Below are 26,225 nucleotides of genomic sequence, written 5' to 3'. Positions count from 1 at the left end.
ACTGCTATCTGTAACCATACATCAAAATTAACTCAAAATTTATCACAGACCTACATAAAAGACCCAAAACAATAAATTGGATAGAAGACATAGATGCTAAACTCATGGACCTTGGTTTTAGAGAGGATTTTATGAATTTTACCTCAAAGGCAAGGGAAGTAAAAGCAAAAATAAATGAATAGGACTGTCAAACTAAAAAGCTATGCACAGCAAAAGAAACTATCAATAAAACAAAGAGGCAAACAACTGAACGGAAGAAGGTATTTGCAACCAATACTTTTGATAAAGGGCTAATATCTAAAGTATATAAAGAACTCATACAACTCAACAACAACAACAAAAACAAACCAATGAAAATAAGGGCAGAGGACCTGAAGAGACATTTCTCCCAAGAAGACATACGAACGGACAACAGACATGAAAAGATGCTCAACATCACTAGTTATTAGGGAAATGCAAATTAAGACCACAATTAGATAATTCCTCATACTTGTTAGAATGGCTATCATCAACAAGACAAGTTATAACAAATATTAGAGAGTTTGTGGGGGAAAAGAACCTTCATACACTGCTGCTGGGAATGTAAACTGGTGCAGCCACTATGGTAAACAGTATGGAGATTCCTCAAAAAATTAAGACTAGAATTACCATGTGATCCAGCAATCCCTCTTTGAGTATCTACCCCCCCAAAATTGAAAACATTTATTATCTATAAAGATATATGTACCCCATGTTCACTGCAGCATTATTCACTGTGTCCAAGACATGGAAACAACCAAAGTGTCCTTTGATAGATGATTGGATAAAGAAGATGTGGTACATATGTACAGCGGAATATTACTCAGCCATAAAAAAGTGAAATACTGCCTTTTGTGACAACATGGATGGGTATTGAGATTATCACGCTAAGGGAAATAAGTCAGACATGAAAACTTGAGAATTACATGATGTCACTTATATGTGGGTTATAAAACTGAAAGCAACAAACAGAGATGAATGAAAACTCATAAACATAGACAACAGTTTAGTGGTTACCAGAGGAAAAGGGCAGGGGTAGGGGGAGGTGGATAAGGGTAAAGACGATCAAATATGCGCTGACAAAAGGAATTTTAACTTTGGGTAGTGAACACACATATGACATACTGAATTGTACACTTGAAACCTATATAATTTTGTTAACTGATGTCATCCCAATAAATTTAATTAAAAAATTAGGAAATAAAATGCAAAAAAAAATTTTAATGAAAAGTAAATAAATAAATAAATATCAGGTTGTTGAAACCTGCTAAATGTGTATGTTTGAGGAAGGGCTACAGATGAAAATGCATCCAACCATTAAACTTTAGGATTTGTCGTAGACTATGATTAGTAGTTTGGATTATTCCTAACAGTAGTTCTGTTATTCCTAAAATTAATAATATATTTCAGTTAATCATCATATATTTATGAAGCAACATCAAAGTATCCAGTACTTTATCATGTATATGGGAGTACAAAAATGTAAGGAGTAGGGGTTCCTGTGTACAATTTGTAATCTCATCGGGGAGACAAAGGAGTCCCATAAAATAATTAGAGAAGGAAGCAGTGTTCAGTAAGATGCTAATCATGCAGTAGTGGTAAGTTCACTAGGAGTCTGGAAAAGGTGAAGAGCTGTCAGAGAAAGATTGATGAAGAACATGGAAATTTTGTAGCTGTTTAGAGACACCATGTGAAACAGTGAGATTGCTTGATGCTCCTGAAACTTGGACTCAGATATTTGATTTTTAATACACGTAGAAAACATTGGTGTCTGTCCTGTCTTTAATCTATGCCCCATCTTGTTGAGGTATAGAAGAGTAAACAAATCAAGGTAACTAATGGCAAACTTGAATATTTTACTAATTTGCACCACCTGCTGCTGTGTATTCTCAAGCTTGAGTTGTATTTTGCAATGCATGGCATGTGGATTTTTGACAGATGCACCTCTCGAACAAATGATTTGCAGTGTTGTTTGCAAACAGCTCCCTGATTAAAGAGGGTTTTTTTAGTTAGAGAGAAATTGTTATGATTTCATAGAGATAACCAGAGCTGGCTTTCTAGAATAACTAAGAGAAAAATATTTTTTTATTAAATTGATCAAAAAAGTATTGAATGTCAGTTTTATAGTTAGCTTGAATAGTATTTATGGTTTCTGAAGTTTCATAGGCATTTTCACAAGGAAATCATTACTCTTATTTTAGTGGCCATCTGAAAAAAATAAAAGTATGACATTAATTAGCATGATGGTTTATACTTTTGATATTCGTGTTTCTCAGATTTTCGGAATGTTTATCACATTGACCCAAGATTTCAAATGCACCTGGGCTTTGTGTTATTGATTTGAACAAGAAATAATTACTTAATTTCATATGGCATTTATTAATTTACAAAAGGCCTCTAATACTATCCTTAATGTTCATAGGCATATTATGTCATATGTAATTTCCTTAGCATTAGAAAAAAAAATCAAAGGGCAGCATTGTCTTTTATCTTGTGTGTACTAAGTATTGCTCTGTTAACAATAACATTACACAGTTAATCAGTCAGCAAATATTATCGGTTAACTAAAAGTTGCCCTGAAATAGACAGCGTATTTTGGAGGATTAAAAATAATGTGTATGTACTGTGACTACAGAGTAATAAGACAAATTTTCTTTGGGTAATAAAACATTCAGAGCTGAGAATTTCTATTATGCAAGAGATGGTTTAGGTAGCTTATTCTGGCAGCAGTGTACAAGATGAATGGACCGGGGGAGGATGGGAGACTGTGCTCCATAATAAGATGTAGCTATAGCAATAGTGATCACTTTTTAAAATGATAGATCCTTTTGCTATATTTTATTATGAATTTAAAAAATTTGCTAATGTTTAATAACATTTATTAAGAAAAGAAGACATGCCAGCTATTGTGACAGAAATGATTCCATGTGTTTATAAAAATAATACATATAAAGACTTTCTTAAAATGTTGGCTGAATACCTAAAAAACGTACTGTTATTGGCAAGCCCAACTCTAAACAAAAGTTTGAAATGAATAAATGTCAACCCCAAGAAATCTACATTTTTTTCTTCAGTATTTCCTTCTATCTTGCAGTGCCAGATCTTCCTGGATGCCACCTAAGAAGTCATTCCTAGGCATTGCTCCAAAATTTGACTGCTCTCTTGATATCCAAAACCATCAGAATATATTTACCACTCTCTGTGATGAGAGCCAAGCGAAATTAGTTTTAACTAAGGTGTTAATTGTTGACATATATGAGCGCTTTGTCAGCCAACTTTAACGATAAATGAGGGTTCTGGTTTCCTCAACTTCATTGCCATAAAAAAAAACTACTACTTGGGGACTATAGTGGTTTGAAGAGTACCACTCCAAAATTCACATCTACCAGGAATTTCAGAATGTGACTTTATTTGAAAATAAGTATTGGTTTGCTAGGGCTTTCATAACAAAATATCACTGTGGGTGGCTTAAACAATGGAAATGTATTTGCTCAGAGTTCTCAAAGTGTGAGATCAAGGTATTGGGAGGTGATTACTCTAGAGGCCTTCTTTTTGGGTTGTACATAGCCTGCTTCTTTCTTTGTCCTCACCTGGCCTTAACTCTGTGTGTACACATCACTGGTGTCTCTTTAGTGTTCAAATTTCCTCTTCTTATAAGAAAAATTGGATAGCATTAAGACCTACTCATATGGCCTCATTTAACCTTAATTACCTCTTGAAAGGTCCCATCTCCAAATGTGGTCACATTCTGAGGTGCTGGAGGTTAGGGCTTCAGCACACAAATTTGGGGGGAACATAATCCAACCTATCACAGGGTCTTTGCAGATATAAGTAAAAACCTTGAGATAAATTCTTGGATTAAGGTGGGCCATAAATCCAATGGCTGTTTTATTATAAGAAAAGGAGAGAACACAGAGAAATGTAGGAAAGAAAACCTGCGAGGATGGAGGCAGAGATTGGAGTTCTGCTGTTAACAAGTCAGGGAAGGCCAGGAGCCATGAAAGGGGGAAGAGACAAGGGAGGATTTTCCCCTAGAGCCTCCAGAGGGAGTGTGGTCCTTGCTGACTCTTTCATTTCAGACTTCTTGCCTCCTGAACTGTGAGAGAATGAGTTTCTGTTGTTTGAAGCCACCACCTCTGTGGTAATTTGCTACAGCAGACTTGGGAAACTAATACAGACTCGAAAGCACTAGTCACCTCAGTGCTTTCCTGTAGACAGTTGTATATAGAGAGTCTAGTGCTACTTCTTGAGGAGGAGAAAGTTTATTGGTGGGTATTCAAAAAGAAATCTAAATGTTTAGCTGAATATTTGGCTAAATGTTTAGTCCCAGGTTTCAGTTTTCATGATCTATTTAAATATTTTCACATTTAAAGGACAATTTGTTAAATTTGCAAATTCTTTCTTAAAATGGAATGTTTTAGTCTTATTTATAGTTTACTTTCTCAATATACATACAAAATACTCATAGACCGATTTTTCCCTTCAAATGGCTAAATTTGCATTTTACATTTAAAAGAGAAGGAGTAACAAAGAAGAGGAGGTAGGGGACTGAACAACTAGTGTGAAAAACAGTTTGAAAGCATCAATTATGTGAATGTTCCCTGAATCATTCCTTCTTTTTCAATGAGTTATAAAATAGAACGGGAATGGCTCAGGATGGCAACTGTCAAAATGTTTAAACCTTATTAAACAATAAAGCAACACTATAATAAGAGAACTTTAATGTGTTTTTAAGACCAGAGTCTGTAGTGAAGTTTTGGCTCATAACTATTTCTGTTTCATTTTCCTGCTAGAACAATTAGTGAATCCATACTCTTGCAGTCACCTTACTGGCATTTTCTTATTTCATAATCTAAAAAGTACATTCATTTTTAATATCTAACTGCCAGTGTTTTGGGGACATAATTTTGTAAAATCGACGAAGCTTGTGTACACATGATCAGAGGAGAGAGTTAACCTATTTACTTCTTAATAATCTGCTTACACAGTATAAAGAACTCATGATTTAGGGCATAGACTCTAAATGTGTGAAAAGCTAACCATGTTGCACATGTGGGAGTAACTTCAATTCTTCACCATTGGAATTTTGAGAAGGTGGATGCAGAAAGAGAGCAAACCATATAGATCCATTGTTTTGTGAGTAATTAATCTTGTTGACAAACTTATATGAGCTTGTATAAAAATGCCTAGAAAGCATGTTGTTGAATTTAGTTGTTCATTAATATCGATCATATGTTGTCCCTATTGTGTGAAGAGCTACTTAAAGATTACCTACAAAAGTATGACAGCATTATTGATTTTAAAACTCCCTGAAGCATCTTGTATCTTAAAAGTCCACTTATACTTTCATTGTTAAGAGTGATATTACCAAGTGTTGTTATCTAATCAGATAATTGGACTTTTATGAATACTAATTAGAACTGAAACTAGTAATCACCACTCTGTAGACTTCTTTTGTATACTCGTAATACCAAAAAAAAAAAAAAGTCTCTTTAAAAAGAGACTTTTGAAATGGAAAGCAATTGAGATTGTCCTTGTCTATATTTTTGTTTTTGAGAGCTCTAAGTGGTTGAGTAATATTCATTTGTTTTCAAATTTTGATCAGTAATTAAAATGTTTTCAAAACAATGTATAAGTTTATGTATAAACTTATACATACATATATATACACATATATATACATATATATACATATATATGTATGCATGTGTGTGTGTGTGTGTGTGTGTGTGTGTGTGTGTGTGTATACTGACATGTTACAGAAAAGATATGAGATGCCCAGAATACATCAAAGTTTTGGTCACAAAAGTTAATGTAGCCACATTACAATCATTTATTAATATAACTGAAGAAATTCTAGAACTAAATTTCCAGAAATCATTACATTAAAAAAAAGTTAATTCTGAGCATAGTATATTCAACCGTGAAGGATAGCTATTTAAATTATCTTGAAAAAATGAAGTGTAAACTGGATAAGTATTTTCTTGTGTTGTGAGCTTGCTCTTTCAGCTGCATTTAAAGCATTTATCACAAATTATAAGTGGAGTGCTCAGCGCGTGATAGGTGTGTAATGAATAAATGATATTTCTCTTGAAATCAGAAAAAAAAAATCTCTATGTCGAACAGGCTCAGGGTCAGTTTTTATAATATCCTCACAGTGTAAGCAACATTACATGATGTAAGTTATGATTATTATTTATTAGTGTGCCAAGACCTTGGCGAAAGAAACCTGGAAACTATTATATGTTTTAAGTGTTCCTATTTAACAACAAAAACCAAACTTTCTGTCTGCTAAGTAAATTTTGTGAATTGGGACCTTGGGCTACACTTATTATGTTATCTTTATGTACTAACCTGTACTCTGTTTATTTAATCTTGCTCATGCTTTAAGTGAATGTCTTTATATACACAGGAATCATTAAATTAGGAGAGTAAAACATAATTAATGAGAATATGCAATATTACATTTTTTGAGTATATATTTGGCAAAGAATTAAGATACATGTAGTCATTATGCAAAAGTATACAATCTAATAATTTGTTATTTATAATTGTAATACTATTACATATATGATACTTTTGAAGCTTAAATTGTATTAAAGACAAAAAATATTGGAACCTAATTATAAATTTAAAGCACTTGAACCTTGAAAGTTATAGGAAAGTTACAGAAAGTATCCTAATTAATTATCAAGTAAAAAGCAAAAAGATATTTATATTTATAAACCTAAACTTAAATGGCGTTTAGGCAAAAGATATAATGGTTATCACTCATTATTGCCTTACCCTTGCTTATTTACAATGTATCAGACACCTACTGTGTGACAACTATGACTCTTACCACAGAGTATTTATTGTCTAGTGGGGAAAAAGCGACATGTAACCATTCATTTCAACACTCTATCACTAGTACTTCAAAAGAGTATGTACAAGGCATATAATATCAGTCCACAGTATAATTATTAAGGCCAAAAGAAAAAAAAAAGAGAGAAAGAGAAGGAAGGAGGGAGAAAGAAGCCTGTACTTTAGGCAGGTTCAATTTCTTTCTTATCCTCACAGTATAAGCAATAGTGTATGCATACAATATATTATTACCAAATAATATTGGGGAAATACTCATGTTTGACAATCGATTTTAAACATAGCTGAACTAGAGTACTATCACAGCATAGCAGAACCTATTTATATTTATAATACCTAATATACCCTGACCCATTTGCTGAAAATACTCTGAAATATTTTCTCTTAGAAAGGCTTTGGAGTCCTGTATTATTTATAGGAATGTACTTAGTGAATTCATGCTGATTCTGTTTGCATCTGTCAAGACTAACATAATGTACAGATCTTCAACAAGGAAGTGTAGCTTAATGGAAAAGACATAGATTTGTAGTCAGGCAGAGTGTGTTAAAATCTTGGATTTTCCAGAAAGACATGTTACTCAACCTCTCTGAGCAAGGCTGTTTTCTTGCCTCTAAAACAAAGATGTACTGGGGAAAAAAATTCTTACAGAGCATACAAGGCATTCTAGAAAGGTTAAATCCTTGTCCCATTTGCTTTCCTTCATCCTCACCCTTTAAATGAATATAAATGAATTCCTAGGAGTAGGAAAAACACAGTTACAATCTCTGCAATAGGCAATCTTTTTCTGAGACCCAGGTGTCAGCTGAGGTCATGATGCCCTTTGAGTGTAAATAAAATGAGCTCCAACTTTAACTCCTATCTTTTGGGAATCCCAGAGGCTGCACAATGATTGCTAGACAAGCTTCACCTATGCCCTCAAGAAATATCTAGAGTGTCTAGGACTTTAGATATCTCTGTCAGCTCTGTCTTGAGGTTCCTGTATCCACTGGATTCTTGAGTCTCTTGGGCGTCCTGTGCTGCAACACTTCTTCACTTCTGCCGGGATGAGCCAGATGAATAGCACAGTTCTTTCCTCTTGATTTCCCCAAACACCACACACAGGTCTGTGTGTCTAGCAGACTTGAGTGTAGATCTGGATATTTCAGCAATGACAGTTCACACAACAGCTGTGCAAGTAATGTAAACTTGAATTTTAGACATCACAATTTCTTACAAGCTACTTTTCTTCACATATTACAGCCTCGCAGCACACTGATTGACCCGCCTCTCTTCCTAAAGTCTATTTCCAGCTCTGTTTCTGGGGTCTCCTCTTCTGGATTTTCCCCATCTACTTCTAAGTTCTTCTCTTCATTATACAGACCCACTAACTTATTCTCAGCATCTAGCAAGTTCTACTTTTCCAAAGATTCAGTAGACTTCAGGAAGCAGTCATCTATTCCAGGCTCATATTCCCTTTGCTCTTCCAAGTGACTTCCATTGGTCATCTTCCTTAGAGTCACAGCTTTAACTGCTTCCAAGAATTGGCAGAGGCCTTATTAATTCAGTTTTGTTTTGTTTTGTTTTTTTCAAATCCCTCCTTCACCCAACTTTGTAAGTGGAAGGGAGCATAGAAAAGATTTATTGTCTTTCTCATATAAATTACATCATTCTCTTGAGGGATCAGGAATAGCTTAATCATTTTCAGTTTTAATAACTTTTTTTCTCCAAGATACAATTTCTTAAACCCAATTTTTCTCATATTAGGTGCTTTTTGGGGGGGTGGAGGGGAGGAGTTGATCACTGAATCCTTATTAGGCTGTTTCCTCATCTGAAAAATTGAAAGATTAGACTGGGGGGTCTCTAAGGTTTCTTATTTGTTTGAAATGCTGTAATTCTTTGACCATAATTATTTAGGTTAATTTTTTTTCTTTAGCTATTATATGTATGGTTATCAGTTTCTAGTTAATGAAAAAAATTTGTCAATTTTTTCTTATTTTGAAGCGAACTGATGAATCAAAACTCTATCACCTTTATTTCATTCTCCCTTCATCAATTAGCTGATTCTCTAAGGAGTTTTAGTTTTAGAATCACAGATTCTTAGTGTGAGAACTAAGTGCATTACTTATAGATATTTATTTGAGAAACATTATCTGACCTTCAGTTTTTTAAAAAAAGAGCAGTTTTGTAAAAGAGAACAGTAATGACAAGTACTTCGAGTTGCTGTGAGGAATAAATGAGATTATTCATGGGAAGAGAATTTGTCAATTGTAAGTCACCAACAAATGTTAATTTATTTGAGAGGAAGGAAGAAGTACAAACTGGGAAAAAAGAGAAGAAATATGTTCTGTAACACAGTTTACATCTCATGGTGATAGAAGAAAGTGATTCAAATTGCCACAAAACTGATCATTGGTATTGCACAGTCTTTCTGTCTCAAACAAAAATTGGCAATGTACCACCTCAAGGGCAGAGGTGAGTTAGTTTAACTGACATATTCTACACAGCACAAAACTGCCTGCTTAAGTAAATTTATTGTTTTTAATTGGCATGAAGCTATCTGGAGAAAATCACTGAAAAAAATTTATTCTTTTCACTTTTTGAAAGTCAGCCCTATCAAAAAGTGAAGATCCAGACACTATCAAGTTCTCACACTGTTTCCTATTTCATGTTCATCTTTGTTTGATTCTATATGCTTTATTTGAATTTCACAAAACTTTAAACTGGAAAAAAAAAAAAAAACTATGTCAAAATAGCTGCTGGAGGAAGGACTAGAATTATAAAGTCTTGCCTCAATGTAAGACAATGTTGCCTAACCCCTAAGTGGTTCCTGTTGTTGGCATCCTAATTCACTGCTCAAGGTGAGGATGCAAATTTCCTTTTCTCTCCAGAAGTCTTTAAATGGTTTCAAATCACACTCAAGTAGCCATTTACTATTGCACTTTTCCAACAGCCTGCCTGATAGTGCTCCCACCCAGTTACCTCAAGTTATCACTATTCTCGTGCTCAATCCTTTCACCCTCCCTCCAGTCTCTGCTGAAACCATTTTCTCGTTTTCTTGATTAATCTTCCCCCAGAAATGAATTTACCCTTTCAAACTTAGTCAGACACTTAGTTTAATTACTCTTTCTTTTTCTGACATGTACATTTCAACTTTCTCTTCAGTGATATCTCTTTCACTTGCAAATGTATTATATTCTCTCCAATTAAAAAAAAAAAGACAAAATTAGAGAATACTATATTTTTCCTTGGGTTTTTTTCATTTTCCAGAGAGAGCTTTTTTCTTTCTTCAACTTGTCTCTTCCCTTCTTCACAATCTCCATTTTGGATTCCACCATGAGTCAATTACCATCCTCCAGGAAGCCAAATACAGGAAAGAATTAAAAGTGCAAAAGATTTATTGGTGGAAAGGAATCTCAGTGATGGACAAAGGGGAGAGAGAACGAGAGTAGGTAGGATGAGCCTACAGACTATGACACAAGCCTGTCACCTCTGAAGGGAGAAAAGAAAGGAAGGAAGATTACATAGAAAAAGCTTCAGATTGCCATGTCATTTGTTAAAATCTCAGCCATACTAAAGGGGCACCCAGATTAAAGAATGTGCATTAGAGGAGTCCCAGGCCAGGAGGAACTGGACCAGCTCTACACTCCCAACGTACTGGCAGCTGGTACTCTCTAAAGGGAGATCAAGTACCACACTTCTCTTGGCTGTCACAGGTACCAGTCACTCTGGTGAAGTTATTTTTTCAAAGCTTAAAAATGATTATCAGCCCCTCTTCTCTATATTTGCAATGTTTGATGAGCTACTTCTTACAGATTGGCAAAAATTATGATTCTCCAGAAATATGTTCCACCACAAACAATAAATAGACTGTAAAAGTATTACAATCAGCTGTCCTCTTCACTTGGCCTATGTGGTTGCAGTCATTTGCAAGTTTATGCTACTTCCACCAGCAGGGTACAAAGCTCTTCTGTGTTCATAACTCCAGAAATTGCTGTTCAGTATTAGTTTATAAATATGCAGAAGATATTTTACAATTTTGAGATCTTAATAACAACGCTTAGCACTATTATTTTTTTGAGTGCTCAGTGTGTGCAGACATATACTGAGTATTTTATATGTATGAACACTTTTTATCTGTATCATTACCCTTCTGAGGTGGATTCCATGAGTATTGACATTTAACAGAAGGTGAGGCTGAGGCACAGAGAAGTTAAATAAATCCTCAGTGACCACATGGCTAGGAAGTGGTGAAACCAGGATTCAAACCCAGGTCATTGATCTCCAGAGCTCATATGACTAGTACTTTTCCCGTACCACTCATACTCAGAACACCTTTCTCTATAAAACAGTTAATTGCAAAATGTTAACCCAATGTCTACTGTAAAGCATGTGCATTATGCAGCAATATTTTTTTCTGTCTTTCAGGTCCCTGCATCCCTAATCCATGCCATAATGGAGGAACCTGTGAAATAAGTGAAGCGTATCGAGGGGACACATTCATAGGCTATGTCTGTAAATGTTCTCGAGGATTTAATGGGATTCACTGTCAGCACAGTAAGTTATCCTTGCTCATTTTGCTTTTATTATTATTGATTGTACAGTATGCGAGCCATTATCATTCTTGTTTGCAGTAGACTAATAGAATCTTTGAGTGGCAAAGAGCCCTGACAATTGGCTAATGCTGCTTCTCTCCCATTGAATGTGCCACCTCCCCAGCTGAGGACTCCAGGACTCTTTTCAATCTCCCCCCGCCCCTGTGTCATGGGGGCTACCAGTCTTCTCTTGCCCTTGCGATATCATTCAGGCAAATTTGCAAAATGTCGCTTTTTATAATAAACTGATACCTGTCTCATATTTGCCCTGAAGCTACATTCTTTGAGCTTCCCAGACAGAATTCTGTTGATTAGGTTCAGAGATGATACTCAGAAAAGAAAAAAAAAACAAAACTTCGCACCCCACTCTACCTATAAGCCAGTTTCTTCCCCCTTAACATGTTGGCATTTTTAACGTGAAAGTCTTTGAAAGTTCAATAAGTGTGTTATTTGCACTTCTCTCTTTTATCCCATTCTTATTTATCCTGAAAAGTTAAACAAAATATGTCCACTTGTGATGATTTCTTTGTAGAAGTATGGTTCAACAGAAATGCCAAATGAGAGGGCCTCTGACTGCTGTAGGAGTTCAGCAAGCAGGGAGGCCACAGTGGACTGTAAGCTGTCAGGGAAGGCTCTCTCAGAGGCTGCCACTTGTAAGCTGAGTCTTGTCAGAGGGATAAGACATTGATCTGAGAGAGGAGAACAGGGCAATGGCACATGATGGGAAGAGTGGAAATAGGAGCTCTGAAGATTGGAGTGGTGGTTAAGACCATGATGTTAGAAACAGGTAAGGCAAAGCTGGATGTCAGCCAGAGCCACATTTCTGATCACTAGCAAAAAATACAGTGGGCCTCCTGGCTCTGAGACTTTGGAGGCATTTTATACTTTTCTGAAGAGTGCCATCACCAGGAGTTTGTGGAATTTCTATAGACTTTTGGGTTGTTTGGTAAAAGTACATTTACTTTTGAAAGAAAATGCCAAACTGCCTTCCACAGTAGCTCTTTCATTTTGTGTACTCACTGGCAATGAATGAGAGTTTCTGTTCTGTATTCTCACTAGCATTTATTGTCAGTGATTCAGATTTTAACCATTACGAAAACTTTTCTTGGTAATGAAAATAGCATGAAATCGTATCTTTATGAGACTAGTAATGATTACTATTCATTTTTATATAGAATTATCAAATTATATGTGTTCTTAAAATGCCATATAATAATGTGAAACATACATCTATACACAGATATATGTGTGTGTATGTGTATGTGGGTGGGTATAATTATAAGATGTAAATTATAGGATGAATTGAACACTAAAATTGTCTAAAGTTTAGACTTTTGAAAGGCATTTTTAAGCAACCAGTTTTCTTCTGGGAGCTGTATTTGGGGCTGACTAGAAGTAATCATATTTTATTTGTTGCCTAGTAACAATCCAATGCCTTAGGGAAGGACTGTTTCTTCATTTCCAGAACTCTTTGCCCATCTTACCAAGGAAGGCATTCTGTATATTCTTCCTTACCTATGCACAGCTCTGCGCCTTTGATTCTTTTTTTTTTTTTTTTATTATTCTTATGGTGACATTGGTTAACATCTTGGTTTCTATTCTTTGGGGAAGGAAAGCTGATATAGCAGCTCTGAAAGAAAAAGGGCTGCTTTAAGAAGTGACCCATTTTATCAGATTAGTGCTAGATAATATGTGCTCTAGTCCCTTTTCCCACTGAGAAAGCTGGTCAGAAAAACACGGAATCAAAAACTTTCCTCTTTGTATGTTATGCTAACTATTATAAACCAGTTTGGTCTTAATTTTATACTATTGATTAATAGATTCATACATTCAGCAAATATTTATTGGGGCCATGAGTCATTTTACTTCTGTAACTTACATACTTCACTTTTCTTAGAGTTAGCCGATGATATGTGCTGTTTTGACAATCACTGCTAATTAGATTAATTACATACTTGGCAATTACATGTTTTCTCTGGTAGGTGGTGCTTGTTAAACATACAGAATCTTGTCCTACCTCAGCCCTATTGAACTGGTACGCTGGATAGAGTTAAAAGCATCTATATGATCCTTAGGTACACAAAGCTTGAGGACTACTTGCTTAAAGAATATTTTATTTCCAAATTATACTGGAGGCAGCATGCTAGTAAAGGAATAATTCTGGATTAGATGTGGGTTTTTGATACAACTATATTTTGATGCAACTGTATTTTGATCAATTGATGAAGAGTCAGTTAGCACTTAATGGTTCTGTGCTTCAGTTTTCTCATCCAATAATTCAATTCAATTCAATTCAATTCAATTCAACAAACACCGAGAACTTTATACTGTATTATATTCTGGAAATAACATTTCTATAAAAATTAGAATTAATAATTTCTTGTCCTGCATCTCTAAATAGGATCAAATGAGAGGTTTTGGAACATACTTTATATATTTTAAAGGGTTAGCTATTTGTGCCTAATAGAATAGTAGTTTCAAATATAATGGGGACTCCTATCAGTCCTTAAATTTTTCCTTCCTTTAAAAACATTTAATTATAATTTTTTGGAAAAAAATGAGTTGTGAGGCAGAGGGAAGTAAATTCGGAGCTTTAAGATTTTCTACTAGAATTCTCTTTTAACATCCTTAATTCTGATAGGTAATTATTATTTTTTTAAAAATTAATCTTCCTAATTTTAGCTCGATGGCCTCTTTATTTTTGCTTTTCCACTAGAGAATGAATTTTCCCTAATAGAGTATTCACTTCAAAACTGTGTGGAAATTTTACCTAGAGTTATTACTGATATCTGCAAACTAAACATCTTTGTATGTTATGCTAACTATTATAAACCAGTTTGGTCTTAATTTTATACTATTGATTAATAGATTCATACATTAATTTTATACTATTGATTAATAGATTCATACATTCATACCGCACATGCCAAATACCCAGACCTCTAAGAAGACTTCCAAAATAGACTTGTCTCCAACCCCAAAAAGGTTTTCTGACTATGGATTGAGATTTCAAATTTTTCTGTTCACTAATGACTTTGCAGGTCAATGTTAGCCACTTTAACTCTATAAAGCCAAAGGTTCTTAAACTTGGTGTATGTATGAATTATCTGGTAGTGCAGACAAATATTCAGATTTCTCTTGCTCATCAATAGAGATTCTGATTTAATAGATTTGATTTTGGATCCAAATCTGACTATTAAAAAGTACCCCAGTGAAACTGACACTACTGATTCTAGAACACTGTTTCTCAGCCTTGGCTGCACATTAGAATCACCTCGGGACCTATGAAAAATACTGATGCCTGGCTCCCACCTTAGAGACTCTGATTTAATTGGTCTGGTTATGGTCTAGGCATTAGGAGTTTTAAAACCTCCCCAGATGATTCTAATGTGCAACCAAGGCTAAGAATCAGTGTTCTAGAACCCCACTGTAAGGCAGTACTATGCCTTAAAGAAACTAAGCAGAAATACTCAGAGAGAAACCAAGCTCAGGATATGCAAAGATAATTTCACACTAAATGTATAATTATGCAACCTTACTGAATTTTGTCATTCAACCTTTACTTGACATAATGGAAATCACCTTACAGCAAGAACCTTTGGCTAAAGGTTGATTGAAAGAATCAGGCCAGGTATTAGGTTACTGTTCTTAAAATGTATTATCCCTTAATCTATCTTCAGTAGCCAGAGTTCCAGGGAATTTTATTAGTTTGTTTGTTTGTTTGTTTGTTTGTTTGTTTCATCCTTTGCAGGAGCCTCACAAAGAGCACTGCCCTGGCCGACATATGTCCTGGATATTTACACAGAGAGACTATTCAAATACAATCAGTTTTTCATATATTTAATAAAATGCTCAGATATTCACAAACTCAAAACGTATGAAAATTGCTACTTTAAATGACAGTTAGACTTTCTCTTTTTTCCTGTTGCTTATTAAAAGAAATTCAATTATCAAGAAAACCTAAACTTTGAACAGAAATATCTTAAACAAATTTTGCCAGAAGGTTATACTCATGAAGGTGTTGTGTTTATATTAATAGGCCTGACCTTCTAAAACTGATTTACTCGTAATTTTATAAAGGATAGCTCCAGGAATAGAGTACCACAAATATAATTTAAACAGTAAGGTTGTTGCATGTAATCCAAATTCCTCAAGACTCCTAGCTTGTGGTGAGGTTAACACTGATTACCAAATTCCTATTGCTGTTAGCTACCATTTTTTATACGGCTCAGGTAAGACCTCATTCTCCCCTGATGTCCTCCCCAGTCTTGTCGGAAATTATTTATTTATTTACACATTAGACACACATTTTTTGAGAACTTACTTATCAGTTCACCGGGTTGCCACATGTGCTTAGGAACCAGTATGAGCTCCCCGGCTCCAGCGTTGGTTCCACCTTGAAACTATGACTGAGCGTCAGGCTACTCTGTCCTCTGCAACTGAGACTGCACGTGGTCTGAGGGAAAATCATTGAAGGTTAAGCCATTTTAATGACATTGGGTTCTACTATATTCCTTGGGGTTAGAAAATCATATGGCTTTTCTCAGAGGGGCATATCCATTTATAAACACTTCTTACTCTAACTGCTCTTTCATTCAGGGCTCAAACTGACACCTAAGGCAGGTTAGGGGACATACACCATGGCCATTTCTCCTTTATCCTCATCTCTACCGTCTTTCCCAGGGATTCTTTTCGCAGACTTATTTTGCCCCAGTCAATTACCAAAACAATAAAGTCTGTGCTCATGGGAATGTATCTCCATGAGGGTCTGAAACGTACTTATCCAACAGATGTATGCTAATTCCCGACTCTGTGCCAAGCACTGTCTTGGACACTGGGATACAACAGCGAACCAAAATAACCAAGTCGCTCCTATCATAGAACTTTTTTTTCCATTCTAATGGGGAAAAGGCATAATAAAAACTATGACACACACATTCACCACACAGCACAGCAACTGCACTTTTGGGCGTTTATCCCTGAGAAATGAAAACTCAAGTTCACACGAAAAATCTGTATGTGGATGTTCACAAAGCTTTATTGGTAATAGCCAAAGGCTAGAACTGACCCAGATGTCCTTCAACAGGTGAATAGTTAAACAAATAGTGGCACGTATGTACTGCGGAATACTCACTACTCGGCAATGAAAAGGAAGGAACTGTTGTTACATACGACTGATAGAAATCTTCAGCAAATTAAGCTGAATGGAAAAAGCCAATCCCAAGAGGATACATACTAGATGATTCCAAATACATAAAATTTTTGAAATAAAATTTTAGAAATGAGGGACAGATTAATAGTTAAAGTATTAGAGACTAAGGAAATAGGGATGAATGTGGTTATAAAAGAACAACATGTTGTCCTTATGGTGTTAGAACTATTAGTTACTGAGATGATAGATACACAAACCTACATATGTGAAAAAAGTTGTAGAGAATTACTTACATTCACACAAATGAGTACAAGTAAAACTGGAGAAACCTGAATAAGATTGAAGTGTTATAGGAATAGCAATATTTTAGTTGTGTTTTTATATCACAGTGTTGCAAAATGGCAACCATTGAGGGGAACTGGGTAAAGTATACATGGGATCTCTTTGTGTTATTTTTTTTACAAATGCATATAAATCTACAATTATCTCAATAGAAAATTAAATTTAAAAAGATAACGTAGTAATGTATACTATGAAGTACTGATTTGTGTTACAAGTATCGGGACTACAGAGCAGGATTATTCAAGTGCTATTTTAGAGCACAGCCAAAGAAGTTTTCTTCTACCAAGCGATGCTTTAGCAATGGCATGAGTGAAGTCAGGAGGCCAGCCAAGTAAACCAGATGGAGCAGCAAGCTTAGAGTCTTGAGGGGTGTACGCTTGGAGCATGGCGAATAATGAGGACAGGGGGCTGAAAGAAGATCTAAGCAGTAGTCAAGGAGTAGATCATGGGGGCCTTATAAGCCTTAGAGACAACTTTTTATTTTATTGTAATTGTGTAAGGGTATCTTTGGAGGATAGAAAGTACATGAACTAACTTCTGTTTGGAGAATGACTCTGGGTGCTGCTAAAGAATAGGTCCTGTTAGGGACAAAAGTGGAATACTTGAGACCAGCTAAGAGGCATTGATGGCTTAGACTGAGGTAGACACAAGGACTTGGGAGGAGCTGAACAATGTTTAGATTTGGAAAATACTTTAAAGTGGATTATACTGGGGTCATAAATATTTGGTTTTTGCTAATAAATTTCAGTAGTGTTATAATTTTCATTTTACTTCTTATTATAGTCTTGAGCAGTAAAATATATTATTATAATTTCCAGTATGCCTTCTTTTTGTCTTGTTTTTAGCTTTTAATTGCCTCATTAGGATAGAATCTAGAATTTTAAAGATAAAAAGTATGTAATGCACACATGTACATATATACATATGATCAATACCTTAAATATATATGCTGTTATTTAAGATGCAGAATTTTCAAATTTTGATATCTTTAAAGGACCCATAATATTGGTTGCATTTAGATATATTGTGTCTATTTCACATTAGTGAGTTTTAATAGTAAAATACAGTATATTTTAAAGAAAGTATTATAATAGAAGTGATATATAAATCAAAACTAATATAATTACATACTAAAATACAATAATGATTTTGAAAAAGAGAATATCATTTACATTTTATGGGATATCTGGAAATCACGATTGCATTGAGTGGAGATCTTCTGACATCAGCCTTTAGAATATAACTTGATTGATTTTGCTCTTACTATTTTAATTGATTTCACGATCATGCCATAGCCTATAAACTTATAGAAATTTAAAAAAATGTCCTTTAGAAATAAATGATTCTTGGATATTAAGGAGGTTTTAATAATTTTATAAGATATATCTTAAACTAGAACATTTCTAAGTGAGAATTGTTCCCCCCAACCATATGAAAAAGACTTTTTTAGTGGTAAGTAAAAGAATTGCTTCTGACTATTTCTAAATAAAATGAGTACAATTTCTTTGAAAAATGAAATCATGAAGTGCATTGTGAACTGAAATGTAGAAGAGACTCAAACTTCAATTCCTTCTCTGCTATTAACAAGTCATATCAACTTGAACGAATGATTATGCTAAGCCTTGGTTTTCTCATGTGTAAAATAGAAATAACTGGGCTCTTTGCCTACTTTTAGATCCAGGTTGATGATGCCCAGGCAAGTTAATATATGTGGTGTTAAATGCAATTAAAAATATCATTATTATTTTTATGATTGGTTTTCAAAATACTTTTTTTCTTTAATTGTAGTAGAAGAAATTGATACTCATTTTATCTGAGCTAATTTTGCAGCAGAGAGGATGAGAACACAATATGTCTTAAAAACAAAGTTTTATAATTAAAAGTGTATACCTTCTCAATAGCTAGGGTGAGAGGGAGGGAGATAAGAAGGAAGTGGAGGAGAGAATGATTGATGCTGTTATTTTAGCTGTCTGCTTTTCAATAAAACTCCTTAGAAGATTTATCAATATTCAGTGTCTCTTGTATGCTCTTTGATTACTTAAAGACTATATCTGGATTTTGATCACTTCTTACACCCTCGCTTCTTCCCTAAGGCACCACTATCCACTATGACATACTCTTAATGATTGTGCTGACTCTGTACTTGTCCCTAGTCTATTTTCAGAACAGCAGCCAGACTGATCCTCTTAAATCACAACTCATATTAGGTCATGTTGCTGTACAAAGCCCTTTATGGTTTTCTAGTTCACTTGGAGCAGAATCCAAAGTCCTATTGCGACAAAAAGAGCCTGACGCATTCTGTTCCCAGCCATCTCTGACCTTATCCCCAGCCACGCTCCATAGTGCTGATTCTGCTTGTCACACAGTTTCTCTTTACTCTCCTCAAACATGCCAAGCCAGCTTCTAGTCTGGGAACCTTGCCTTTGTGTTCACTTACCTGGCCTCTCTTTCTTAGATAATCACAAGGCTCTCTCACTCCCTTTCTTTTTTGTTAGATCTTTGCACAAGTGATAATACTCCAGAGTGCCCTTCTCCAACTACCTGCAATAAAATGTTCTGTAAAACCTTCCTCCACAATCTCTTTACTCTCCATCCCTCTTACTTTCCTTTAAATTTTTTAACACTCCTTACCACCTGGTATATTATGTGTTTATTTTTTGTTGATTTTTTCTCCTCTAGAAAGTAATCTTTCTAAGAGTGAGGACTTGATTTGTTTAGTTTTTGCTTTATTCTCTGTGCCTAAAAAGCTCATAGTAGGTCCTCAATAAATATTTGTTAAATAAATAGGTGGATAACTGAATTATTAGTATGTTAATCAATCGACCTATTAATTTAACATCTACTAATACCCTATCTTCCATGATACTGGGCTCTGTGGAAGACACAAACAAACAGACAAACAAAAATACCTTTAGGAAACAATATATGCTTTCAATAGCTTATGAAATTAATGTAGAGAAACATATTGATTCATCTAAACTTATTTGTGGCCAAATAAGTCTGAGAACATTGCACATTTTGTCCTCCTTTTGGATACTGTCAATGTTTATTAGCTCTCGAAGGCTCTGGGGAGCCCTGCAGTTTATAAAGATTGATAAATAATTGCTAGGTAATTTTAAAAATTTGTTTAGTACTATTTAACTAAATTACCTGGAAGAGATGGGAGTGGGAGTGACATCAAAAGCTCAGATGGCAAGTGCAATTTTGAGGCAAAGGAGAGAGGACAGATAAAAACAAAGTGAGGTAGAGAAACTGGGAGGTGAGGGAGTTGTTGTCAAATTAATGATAAGTATGTAAGAAGCAACGGTGGGATGAGGTTGAAGATTAATCAGGGATTCTTTGCATCTTCACATATACACATTTTAATGCAAATACACATAAGGAGGACCATCCACCACGCATACCTATTTAGAAGCATTGATTCAGCATTTACGGTTCTCTCCAGAAATTGTGATTGTATTAGTGTTGCCCTGCCTGTGGTGACTTCTTTGTCTGAGAGATGGAGTAATGAGCAATGCTTTCCATCAAGATGTATCTAGAGAGCTGTTTGCTGCTTTTTCTTCTAGACTCTGTGCCATTATTTGTGGTTTATAATCAGCCGTTTTTCTTGAAGTTGCTTTTCTTTGTATACCTTCTTACCAAGCATGATTTATTGTCTGCTGCCTTTTCCCAGTTGTGTATGCCTTGATGCTACATCTCTTCAGAGTGAACTTTGTGAGCTATGTTCACACAGCCTGGGCAGTAGATCCTTCAAAAGCAATGATGTAAGGCAGGAACCAGCAGCACTTAGAGAAGAATGCAGCCCAAGAGTTACACTTGTGGGAGAGCTGGGTCCTGAGAACCGATAGTTACATGTAAAAAGTAAGCACAGTAGAAGGCGGTTCTGTCACTGATCAGATGACTTTGAATATGTGCCCTTCCCAAAACTGTGCCAGTCATGCAGTTCTCTCCTTATAGAACTCTCTTTATCATCTAGTAGAAGAAAGGTACATGAGAATAATTAAATACAAGGATCTTGCATTTCCTGGCTGTATACACGTTAGATTATAAAGTCCTTGAGGGCAAGAGTCTAGCTGTATGTTTCCTTTGCTAGCCTTTGCACAGCAAGTGGTACAGTTAAGGGTACCTGTTCCATAAGCTGAGCCTCATTTCCTGCTAAAACCTGGCCCTGCTCTATCTTGTCTACTTTATTTTCATATCCCCCTTTATATACCAAACACTTTGCCCATTAGCCACTTGTCATCCCTCCTTCACCTCAATTGTCCATTGTGCTGCCTTTGCTGATGTGCTCTCCATCCCCTATTGCTCATCGATAATACCAGGCCCAGATCATCCAGGAGCACTTCCACAAGCTCCTCGCTTTCCTCGAGCAAGAAACCTCCCTACTTTCTACTTTGCATGCCACTTATTTCTTTTTTCTCCTTACCTTGCTTCATATTTATTTGTGTATTTCTCATCACCCCCAGGAGCTTAAAGACAACTACTACCTGAGTTATTCTCATTGCTTGCTCATAACCTAGAACTGTGCCTTGCACTTAGTAGATACTCAAATATATTTGATAAATAAATGAATAAGTGAATGACTAATAAGAATTCAGTAAATAATTAATTGCTTATGTTTGACTACTTAAATGGAAACCTAGAGAAAATCATGGGGAATTGCAGCAGAGATCATTGTAATTGTCTTGTCTCTTGCACTAGACCTGTTGGTGTTACTTGCCCTTATTTGGCAGAGTTTTGTGTTTGTTTTATATACCAATTTACTGTTTATATCTAGCAAGGTGCCTGCCACATAGTAGGTGTACAATAAATACTTGTTGAATGAATGACTATGACTGCAAGGATATCTATTGTCAGTGTAGTATTTATGCATTTAAAATAAATTCAAAGAAGCACATGTTTCTCTCTTCTGAGGTACAGAGATTCTTCGGTAAGAACTACAGAAACTGTTTTGCTTGTCTGGCATAGACAAACTTACTGTTCAAATCCAGTAAGTATTCTATCCTAGGTTCCTATTGCTTCCACTCTACGATACAGTTTTGTATATCTATTTTAAGTTTCAACCTTCTTAATATGTAGAGATTTTACTGCAAGCTGTTTCAACAGCATTGTGGAATAAGCAGGATAGATATTAAAAATAAGTAATTATTCCAAATTCTTCCCAATCATCTCTGCATATGTAATGAGAAGAGCAAAGCATAGCACAGCATGTAGAGGAGTAAAGATAAATCCCTTATGGTCAGCTCCAGGGTACAAGTCAGCCTTTTTAGAGGCAGGGAAATTACTCCAGATTTCTACAGATCTGTGTATGAATGATTCATCATATTTGAATAGAGTAGCAATGGAATCCACATAGAAGTTATATGGTATTATTTTGGTGACAATACAGCTAGCATTTTCTAGAATCATTTTCTGTGTTTTCATTTAGGATGAAATTCATTTATATCTGCAAGTCTACACATGTGGATTTTTTTTTTTTTTTGCCAAAACTTGCCATGTGCATTTTTCTCTAAAAGATGGCAATGTCCATGTTAATATACTACTACCAATATTACCCTAAATTACATACTTGATGAATTGACTTAGGACGGCTGATTGTTATTTTTAGATACACTGGTTAATCTTTTAAGCCTGCTTAGCTAAATTCAGGGACTATCAATTACTTTTTTAATATATAAAGTCATATAAGGAATTTAGTATATTTTTATGTCAATCATCTTATATTTCAAAAACTAAACAAACTTGAAATCGTCTTGTTTCCTTGGAGTTACTTTAACTCTTACTGAGCTCTATTTTTAATTGATATTTTAAACTCATAGGAAAAATAGCTTATTTCAATTTTTCTTTGAGTGGAGCCCAGTAAGAGTGTAAATGACATTTTTATCTGAGAACATAGTCTTTTTCTTTCCCCTTCAGAGCAATTGAATTGAAGACAAATATTTATTGCCAGCTATCTTTCTGCTGTAGTTTATGGCCTGCCATTCTCAAATGGTTCAGAGAATATATTTAAAATAAACCTTTTGGTCATTTTCTGTTTTTCAGGGACTTTGGACATGATTTGGTTTTGTCATTCGAAAGTAGAGTCATTCTTTTAAGTTCAAAATATTTGCCCAACTTTTATTTTTAAAGCTTTTCAAGTAGAAAATTCAAGAGCTTTGGTAGATTTTAAAAGCAGACTTTTATCTTCTTTTCTCAAAATATTTTATTTAAATATGACTGGTATTAAGTACATTATGATAAAGGAAAAAAGACTATAAGAAATCAGAAAGAAATGAAACTTTTTTTTTCCTTTTAGTATATGTAATGATTTCTTATATTCAATTACATACAAACTGGTGATTTAACACCTGCCTAAGAAGGTTCAAAAACAAGAGTCTGTGATTGAAACTGTCACAGAGCAAGGACAAGGATTATTTGAGGAATGGACTGTATATCCAGAATATTGAAGATAAAACATGTCTACATTTCCTCAGGGTCAGATGTTACCCAAAGCCAAGCGGCTGTGTTATCTTAGGAGGGCTGGAGCCTAAGAGGAAAAGCCCAGAGAAGTTTCACGACCCACCAGAGTAGTGGGCCATAGGGAACCAGGAGACAGGGCAGAGTGACCCATCAGAGATGGCAGCTAGAGGCAAGGAATTCCCAGTGATGAGGTGTCTTCAAAAAAATGACAAAATTGCCCCAATAGAGAATGAGCCCACAACTGCACATCTGCTACCTCCAGGGGTCACCAATGCCACATTTTAACCTGAAAATCAAGGCGAATGTTCATTTCATCTACTCTGCTACTGAGAAATCAAAATATAGCTAGAGAGTGGAGGATATGCTGGAATAAGAGAGAAGCTATGACCCAAACTTCCTTCCAGCTCTTTCCCTGGACACTGCCACTAGGGTCCCCTGCCCTGTGTCTCTCACATTGGGCCTATGTTCTGGCCTTTCTGTGGTCTCAACTCTCTCCAAGGGGCAAGAAGTTGATGGACACAAAGGACTATGTCTACCTAGAGACAGATCTCCCACTTCTAGACCATGCTCAGGGTACTCAGAACTCCAGAACACTCTGTCCAAATGGCACCTAGCTTACTTCCAGGGCCTTTGTAGGCCTCTTCTCCATATCTGCCCTGCCATAGGTGGACTATGTCACTAATGTGCACATCTCTCAGCTCAGTGACAGGCCATGGGGTAGCTGTTTGCTGGGTGGGGGGAAGCAGAGCCTGGGTGTTCAGGCTGGGGTTTCCACTGAGAAGAGTGGGTTGAAAGTCCTTTCTCCCAGAATCCTCACTTTGATTTTGAGAACTCTGACTTATCTGGGAGTATCTCAGTTCAAACTGGTCTTCCACACTGTTAGAAAAATAGGAATACACACACACACACACACACACACACACACACACACACACACACACTTAATTTAATAATTTATTAATTTTATTTATAACTTTTAAATGTTTTGTCCCTGCAGAGAGGGCTTGCTCCTACCCCACAGCAATTTTCCAGTCTTAGGTAGACTTAAGGTGGGGAAGAGAATTTCAAATCGGATATGATTATGGATTTTTAGATGCTACAAGACTGGACTTACTTTAGTATGTAAAATATAAGTGATTATTTATTAACTGAAAGTAAGCTAAGGATAGTTTTATTACTTAAATGTAATCAGACAAACTATTGAAGATGCTTCAAGATCTGATTCAGTAATAGTAGAAATACGTACCCAAAATTAGGTAAAGAAAATTTTTTGTTTTATTTAAATCTTATATATTGGGAAACTCTTTGGTTAATGAAGAACTTAGTGTTCATTTTTTGGTTTGGATGAATTATTCTCTTACAGTAACCTTGTGATCTTAGCACTGTCCAAAATATATAAGCTTGAGTACAAGATTAATCATACCAAACCCAGTTTTTAAAAAGGTGATTGTCCTGCAGCTAGCCTAAGAAATATGTTTTTTCTTCCTTAAGTTGGAAATACTTCATTAGATTTGAAAGGATTGAAATAAGAAAAATGTAATTCTAGAAACCATTAGTTATTCTCGAGGAGTCATAAGTAGTTGAGCATGGTTTTATGCTCAAAAACTAATAGGACATGTGTTAAATCCCCAGATCAATCCTTCTAGACACTTACGGTATAGTTTTTTCAACACTGAGGTTCATATACCCTAAAAGAGTGCAAGAGACAGTCCTCTGATAGATGCAAAGAAAATAAGAGAACTTTTATGTTTACTTGTTGTTAACAATTTCCTGTATTAATTATATTACTACATGCCACAACGACTGACAGAGGCACCTCATGGGGTTTGTCTGTCAGTATGACAGCAGTACAGAGGTTCTGAGTGAAGAGTAGTACTACAAAGCAGCAGTATGGGTGCTTCTTTTTTTTTTTTCTTGGCTTGTGCATATATTTTTTTAATATTATTTTTTTATTTTTCAGTTATAGTTGACATACAATATTATATTAGTTTCAGGTGTACTACATAGCGATTAGACATTTAATTTACAAAGTGATCACCTCAGTGACGCTAGCACCCATCTGACACCATACGTAGTAATTACAATGTTATTGACTATATTGCTTATGCTATACTTTACATCCCCATGACTGTTTTCATAATTGGTAGTTCGTATATCTTAATCCTTTCAACTTTTTCACCATTCCCCTCACCCCCTCTCCTATCTGGCAACCATCAAAATGTTCTCTGTATCTATGAGTTTACTTTTGTTTTAGTTGTTAGTTTGTCTTTTTATTTTATTTTATTTTATTTTATTTTAGATTTGATATATAAGTGAAATCATATGGTATTTGCCTTTCTCTATCAGACTTATTTCACTTAGCATAATACCCTCTAAGTCCATCCACGATGTTGCACATGGCAAGAATTCATTCATTTTATATCTGAGTAATATCCCATTGTGTATATGTACCACTTCTCTTTTAGCCATTCATCTAGTGATGGACACTTAAGTTGCTTTGGTATCTCGACTATTATAAATAATGCTGCAATGAACATAGAGGTGCATGTGTCTTTTTGAGTTAGTGTTTTGGGCTTCTTCAGATAAATACCCAGAAATAGAATTGCTGAGTCATATGGTAGTTCTATTATTATTTTCTTGAGGAACCTCTATACCATTTTCCATAGCAACTGCACCAATTTGCAATTCCACCAACAGTGCACCAGGGTTCCTTTTTCTTCATGTCCTCACCAACACTTGTTGTTTGTTGATTTATTGATGATAGCCATTCTGGCAGGTGTGAGGCAATACCTCATTGTGGTTTTAGTTTGCATTTCCTTGAT

General features: G+C 35.3%; 1 protein-coding gene across 4 annotated transcripts in view; it reads left to right on the top strand.

Annotated features, from left to right (window-relative positions):
• EDIL3 (EGF like and discoidin domains 3) overlaps positions 1-26,225 on the top strand; it is a 610,996-nt gene that overhangs the window by 408,373 nt on the left and 176,398 nt on the right. For all 4 annotated transcript variants that reach the window (XM_039875013.1, XM_039875011.1, XM_039875015.1 and 1 more), the window contains one exon: positions 11,284-11,412. In XM_039875013.1, the coding sequence (XP_039730947.1) occupies positions 11,284-11,412 (129 nt within the window). The remainder of the gene's footprint in view (positions 1-11,283; positions 11,413-26,225) is intronic.

Source organism: Pteropus medius, unplaced genomic scaffold, assembly GCF_902729225.1.
Source record: "Pteropus medius unplaced genomic scaffold, Ma_sr-lr_union100, whole genome shotgun sequence".
Classification (NCBI taxonomy): Eukaryota; Metazoa; Chordata; class Mammalia; order Chiroptera; family Pteropodidae; genus Pteropus; species Pteropus medius.
Note: the sequence above shows the minus strand (reverse complement) of the source record. Positions and strands in the feature narration are given on the sequence as shown.